General features: G+C 37.6%; 1 protein-coding gene across 1 annotated transcript in view; it reads right to left on the bottom strand.

Moving 5' to 3' along the window:
• Positions 1–7500, bottom strand: part of LOC144968946 (uncharacterized) — a 152228-nt gene that overhangs the window by 26141 nt on the left and 118587 nt on the right. The window contains exons 6-8 of the mRNA XM_078907835.1: positions 6569–6685; positions 4416–4539; positions 1765–1916 (exon numbers count right to left, since the gene is read on the bottom strand). Coding sequence (XP_078763961.1) covers positions 1765–1916; positions 4416–4539; positions 6569–6685 — 393 coding nt within the window. The remainder of the gene's footprint in view (positions 1–1764; positions 1917–4415; positions 4540–6568; positions 6686–7500) is intronic.

The following is a 7500-nucleotide window of genomic DNA, read 5'->3' as shown; positions in this document are numbered from 1 at the left end:
GCCGTTAACAGCGTTGTCTTTGTCCGAAAAATTGTAATATCGCCTAACAGGCGTCATGTCTCGTCCTACATGTTAAATGTTGCTGTTGACCAGGGACCCCTTGTAAAGCGCTTTGAGCACGTTAAGTGGATAGTGCGCTATATAAAAGCTCAATTAATTGAGGTTATATGAGAGACGGCTGAAAACGTACATGAAAACGTACTATTAAACTACTAAACAGAGAATACTTTGATCATCTTAAAATCAAAATATATTTTTAAACGTTTTTTTTAACACAAAAATTATTCTAATTCATTTTTATCCTTTTTTAGTCGTTGCTTTAATTCTCTCCTCACTAATCCAATTCAGAATTTTCCCAAAATGGCAGGCTTTCCCAGAAAATAAATTGATTGTTTAAACCTAAACATGACATTTTCTATAAAACAACTTTAATGTTTTTATTAATTAAACAAAGATCATTCTTCAAAGTTTGTGATGTAAAAAATAAATCTGAATTTTTTTTAATGTATGTTGTGTCGTAACAAATGTGACGATTTTGCTGTAGGTGGTAAGGAGAGGGTTAATCATAGACATTCTGTTTTGTAACAATGTTTTCGTAAATAATGGAGATATAATATATTTCTTTCACAAGGCGATACGATCGTTGTGTTGTATTGCGTGTCATTATGAACTCAGCAGTATCTACTGCGAATTGGATTCAATAGTCTGATGTCACGTCGCCAAGCAACGGCGGCCATAGTGGTTCCAAACAAAGAAAATCGGTACTTTTTATTCTTCATGCTGGCTAGAACATTTCATATGTCTTGTGATCAGAAATTGTAAAAGTCAAAACATGATCAGATTTATAATAGGTTTTTTTTCTCCTCTGGATTCGCTTTTATGCTCGTCGGAGAAATATTTCATAAGGGCGGCCGACATTATTCCGATATGGTCTGCTGAAGGAATATATTATGAATCAATGCTGACCATATTGGGCATTGCGAATCTGTGGAAATTCACAATCTAAATGTTTATATATTCTTCAATTATATTTTCTGTGTGTGTGTGTGTGAGAGAGAGAGAGAGTGTGTGTGTATTTGTGTGTGAGTGTGTGTGTGTATGTGTGTATATGTGTGTATGTGTGTGAGTGTGTGTATGTGCGTGTATATGTGTATGTATGTATGTGTATGTGTTTGAGTGTGTGTGTGTATGGATGTGTGTATGTATGCGTGTGTATGTGTGTGTGCGTGTGTGTGTATGTGTACTGTTCCAGTTGAAAAGTCAAAATTAAGCGACAAAAAACTCTCTAGCAATGAACATCTTTTTTAACCAGATAATTGCCGTGCTCTGGAAAAACTCGGGTTTAAAAATTTGGCCTGAAAATGTCTTCAAATATCAATGGATTTAAATTACCCTAATCTTAGCAAAAAAAAAGCCCACAAAAAACTCTCAAACCTGGGACTGGCCAAATTTTAAAATACAGGTTGTTTTTCTTTTAAAACGGCAAGTGGTCTATGTGGTCTAGTGGTATGATACTCGCTTTCGGATCGGAAGGTCCTGGGTTCGAGCCTCGCTCGGGGCATAGTTGAGTACTTGGACAAGGCTCTTTACTCACATTCTCACACCGTACTCAGGTGTAAAATGAGTACCTGGCCGTTAACAGCGTTGACCCCTTGTAAAGCCCTTTGAGCACGTTTAGTGGATATTGCGCTATATAAAAGCTCAAGTTTACGGCATTTGACTGGTTAAAATCTAGATAATTTTTGATGTACCAAAATAACCTACCTGCAAGTTTCGCTACAAGTGTACGAAATGATTTCCTTTTTCGCTCTGTGGAACGTGATATAAGGCGTGGCGATATGGAACTTGATTTCAGTGGATCCAAGATCGTGAGCCCTGTAGCATACCCAGTCTAGATACAAGTACATATACACTACCTGGTAGAATAGAATGAACATGGAAATACAAGTACATATAAACTACCTGGTAGAATAGAATGATCATGGAAATAAAATATAAAAATACATACACATTTGATAATCATAAGTTATTATTGTTATAATTATTATCATTTTCATTATAATTATTATTATTATTATTATTATTATTATTATTATTATATTATTAATTATTATTATTATTTTATTATTATTATTATTATTATTAATTATATTATTTATTATTATTATTATTATTATTATTATTATATTATTTTATTATTTATTTATTATAATCATATATCATTCATATCATCTATATATCTATCATCATTATCTATTATTATTATATTATTATTATTATTATTATTATTATTATATATATTATCATTATAGTATAATATAGTATTGAGTAGTAGTATATATAGTATAGTATATTAGTAGTATAGTATATAGTTAGTATTAGTTAGTTAGAGTAGTAGTAGTAGTAGTAGTAGTAGTAGTAGTAGTATAGTAGTAGTAGTAGTAGTAGTAGTGTAGTAAGTAGTAGTAGTAGTAGTAGTAGTAGTAGTAGTAGTAGTAGTAGTAGTAGTAGTAGTAGTAGCTAGTAGTAGTAGTATAGTAGTAGTAGTAGTGTAGTAGTGTAGTAGTAGTAGTAGTAGTAGTAGTAGTAGTAGTAGTATAGTAGTAGTAGTAGTAGTAGTAGTAGTAGTAGTAGTAGTTAGTAGTAGTAGTAGTAGTAGTGTAAGTAGTATAGTAGGTAGTAGTATAGTAGTAGTAGTAGGTAGTAGTAGTTAGTAGTAGTAGTATTAGTGGTAGTAGTAGTAGTAGTAGTAGTAGTAGTAGTAGTAGTAGTATGTAGTAGTAGTAGTTAGTAGTAGTAGTAGTAGTAGTAGTGTAGTAGTATTAGTGGTAGTAGTAGTAGTAGTAGTAGTAGTATAGTAGTAGTAGTAGTATGTAGTAGTATAGTATTAGTGGTAGTAGTATAGTAGTTAGTAGTAGTTAGTAGTAGTAGTTAGTGTATTAGTGGTAGTAGTAGTAGTAGCAGTAGTAGTAGTAGTAGTAGTAGTAGTAGTAGTAGTAGTAGTAGTAGTAGTAGTAGTAGTAGTAGTAGTAGTAGTGTGTAGCGCGCCTTACAGGCAGTTGTGTCGAGTTTGATGTGATTACTTGTATTTTTGGGGCGTTGGATTTACTCTATATTCCCAATTGGATATTCTACTGCGATGACTGTTATAATAGCACCGAATACCCTTTTAGATTAAGAAGATCTTTAATCATCCTGCTTTCAATAAAATTGGATTTTAGAACGGATTCTACAACATCAGCCATTTTATCTGTGTTTTATACTTTGATCACCGTGCCATTTGTAAACAATACATCTATTTTTAAAACGAATAGACGAGGTCGAAGGGGAGGACGAAGACAACAGAGGGCGATCAATGTTCAGCTTGCTCGTCAACCACCAACCAGCACACCAGAAATCACCGAGCCCGTCACCCACACTCATTGATGTTTTTTAAATTTGTGAATGGCTTCAATGAAAACAAAAATGGCGAATAGGAGATCATAACCTCATTGACTTTCCCTCAGGAGAATCAACTAATTGAGTGCTGTACTCTGGAAAGGCATGAATTTAAAAAGTTGACAGAAAATTCGTCCTTCAAATATCTATCGATTTATATGATCCTAGACTAAGCAAACTCTCCTAATTCTGATACCTGGCGAGGTCCCAGGTTTGAGAATTTTTCCCAAGATGAAGATATGGGTCATGTAAAAAGATCGATATTTGAAGGACGAGTTGTCTAGCCAAATATTAGAAAACGGTAGGGGCTGCCTGAAGCCGTTGATCCTAAAATACTAAAGAAAGAGTGAAAATGGAGAGGCTTCGTATGGAAACAAAACGGACAATGGACGTTTCGGGTACAAACCCTTGCATACTGCAACCACCATTGAGTACAGACGATACAAGTTATTTTTCATTATATTTTATTTGTTGTCCACGTTTATTTGTGTATTGTTGTGCTGACGAAGGGTTTGTACCCGAAACGTCCATTGTCTGTTTTGTTCCCATACGAAGCCTCTCCATTTTCACTCTTTCGTTACTATTTTACTGGCCAAATATTCAAACACGGGCCTTTCCAGAGTACGGCATTTGATTGGTCAAATGCCATTACGTCATGACTGATATAATATTATGTCAGCTTTCGCTTTATCGATCCCCAAAGGAAAATTTGTCTTTAAGGTCTATTCCAATGGAAGACTGGAATAACCCAGGCGTCAGCCGCAGTGCAGCACCGCAAAGTGAGCTAGGGCGAGGTGACTTGCTCAAGGCTACACAACGAGTCGAACTCGGTACCTTTTGGATGAGAAGCAAATACCGTACCGCTGAACCATAAATGCCCCTAAAATCTCTAAAGTGCTTTACACCGAGTCGACAGAAGCATTTAACATGGAGGACAAGACAGTAGAAGATTGTTTGTAAATCGTTGCCATAGTTACCTCGTTGTTATGGAATCGTATACGCAGACAGTAAAATTGTCGATCTCCTATAGCATTCCTGATCAAGGCAAAGCCATCCCCGAAATCCTCGTCATACCACGATGCCATGCATAGAAAACGAGTGCTGTAGTGGAAGCATAAACAAAAATATAGCTTTGCTATGCTCATATTATTTCATGTTTGACTGAGTAAACAAGCCCCCCCCCCCCTCTCTCTCTCTCTCTCTCTCTCTCTCTCTCTCTCTCTCTCTCTCTTCTCTTCTCTATCTCTCTCTCTCTCTCTCTCTCTCTCTCTCTCTCTCTCTCTCTCTCTCTCTCTCTCTCTCTGGACTAGCAAAAGGAAACCGTTATTCCCATTGTAATTACTACTATTGCAATATATACATTTCTGCTCTATGAAAAGTCGCTCGAGTCAAACTCTCTGCAACACTTTACAAATAAGCTTGACTGATCATATGCGTGTAGGTAGAGTACTCAACTGTTCTGCCCACCAGAGCAGTTGTACCACCCTGATCCTCCTCCTTGCAGAACTATTCATTTTTTACGGTTAACTTTTATAGCGTTCCTTAGTTTCTTGATTCTTTGCGTTTGGGTAAAATGCTCACAACATCCGCTAGCCAAATTAAACATACCAACACACAAAACTGTGTGTAACCTGTAACGTATATAGATAGAATGAAGTTGACGTCACTCGGGTATTTGTTATTGTTGTTTGTTTTGTTTTTTTTTTTGCCATCCACGTATATGAGTAATTCTCACTAAACTGTATTAGCCAGACTATAAACGTTTAAGGTTACACATAGTTTTGTGTGTGGGTCCCTTACACTTCCGGGTGGCAATCACAACATTTGTCAACTTCATTTTATCTATTCAACTAATTCATTCTTTACGACTAAACATCAAACAGACCTTTTCGCTGTCATTCACCTGTTATCCCAAAATATTCAAATAAAGAAAAAATGAAATAAAATAAATCCTAAGTTTAAAAAATCATTTTACTTTATCATTGTGAAACAAAGGAACCAATATTAGTCCTTGACTCTCTCCTTACCAGCCATTTTCAGAATTGTTCCCGAAATGAAAAGAAATAAGAACATATTATACATAATTTTGTGGTGCAAAACCAGCTATACAAAACATCGTTAAGTTTTCATAGCTGTATCAAATATTTTTCTTCAAATTTTTGGAATGTACATCACAAATTTGGACAACAATGATATTCATTGTATCGTAACAAATGTGACGATTTTCCTGTACTTGGTAAGGAGATGGTTAATAAAGTAGGTAGTTTTTCTGAACCCTCTGCCATCTAGCAGTGACCCGGTTGATCTGGTGGAAATGAAATTGCAGCTGAGGAGTGGCTTATCCAAAGAGTAACAAGCGATTGTTACACTAAGAGATGAAGTGAATGGAAAAGTGCCAGAAGACAATAGAGAATTTAAAAAATGTCGGCGGTAGATGGGGTTTGAACCTGCGACCTTATTGGTACGACAACTCCGCCTGGCCGGTGAGAGCGTGACTATACCGTATGAGCTATCCACGAATCCAAAATAATCGTATCAAACTCAGGTCAGTCATTACTACTGGAGGTAGCGGGTACAACACACACAACCACAGCGAAGTTAGTTGGCCAGCAGTTTAGCTTAATAGCCAATATTCTCAACACAAACATATGACATAGAAACAATTGAGACATTGCGTTACACTCCAGTGACCGCTACAAATCCCGCGATAAACACTGACTTATTGGGTTTTATTTTTATAATTCTAAAAAAAATTCATTCATCAGGGGACAAGAAGGAGATCTTGAGAATGATATAGGGAATGAGATTAGCGGAAGAGTAGCGTCCCTTGTTTGGACGTCACCGGCGGAAAAGTTATTAGAGAGAGAACGTCATGTTGGTTGTGCGCATGCGTCTCTCGTCCTCGCTTTCGGTGAAAGCGGCATGAAACACTTCACCGAAAGCGAGGACGAGAGAGACGCATGCGCAAAACCATTTTGACGTTCTCTCTGTAAGGTGACGTCCAATCAAGGGACGCTACTCTTCCGCTAATCTCATTCCCTATTGGGTTGTATTTTTATAATTCTTAAAAAAAATCCATTCAGCAGGGGACAAGAATGAGATCTTGAGAATGATTTAAAATCAAAAGTACCTCTTTAGCTTTGGGCGAACACAGTGGTCGTCTCCAAACTTGATTTCAATACCGTCCCCTGTTTGACAGTCGCTCTCCACTCTCACAGGCACTTTGGTGTCTGGGCATGTATACGTCCTGTGAAAAGGAAAACATGAAAGTATAATATATCACAATGAGCTAAAGGTAAATTCAAATAATACGTTCATTTCGCAAACAATTCATCTTTCTCCCCCTTCTTTTCTCCCCCAACCCCTTCCTCTTCCTCCTCCTTTTCCTCAACCTCCTCCTCCTCTTCACCATCATCTTTCTCCTCCTCTCCTCCTTCTCCTTCTCCTCCTCTTCCTTCTTCTTCTTCCTCTCCTCCTCCTCATTTTTCTTCTTCTTCTTCTTCTTCTTCTTCTTCTTCTTCTTCTTCTTCTTCTTCTTCTTCTTCTTCTTCTTCTTCTTCTTCTTCTTCTTCTTCGTCTTCGTCTTTTCCTCCTCCTCTCCTTCCTCCTCCTTCCCTCCTCCTCCTCCTCCTCTTCCTCCTCCTCCTCCACTCCTCCTCCTCCCCCTCCACCTCCTCCTCCTCCCCTCTTCCCTTCCTCCCCTTTTCCCTTCTTCCATCTCCTCCTCTCCCTCTCCCTCTCCCTCTCCTCCTTCTCCTCATCCCTTCCTCCCCTTTTCCCCTCCTCCACCTCCTACTACTCCTCCTCCTCCGCTATACCCATCGATATCATCATCACAACCTTTTTCATTGTCTACTTCATCTCCCAGACAGACGTTTTCCCTAGACGTCATGTTTTATGCCACACATCAAATTTTGCATCCCCCACGTTTCGTCGGTTCCCCCGAGAATCATTACCATAACATTTATCAACGATCTCTAATCCAAGACGATGCCAGAAAATCGTCGTCGTCTGACCCGAAATCAATAGACACTTAGATAACCACGCCTCTCGGACAGTGGT

Source organism: Berghia stephanieae, chromosome 3, assembly GCF_034508935.2.
Source record: "Berghia stephanieae isolate SIO BIC M18660-M18661 chromosome 3, UCSD_Bste_1.3, whole genome shotgun sequence".
NCBI classification, from domain to species: Eukaryota; Metazoa; Mollusca; class Gastropoda; order Nudibranchia; family Aeolidiidae; genus Berghia; species Berghia stephanieae.
Note: the sequence above shows the minus strand (reverse complement) of the source record. Positions and strands in the feature narration are given on the sequence as shown.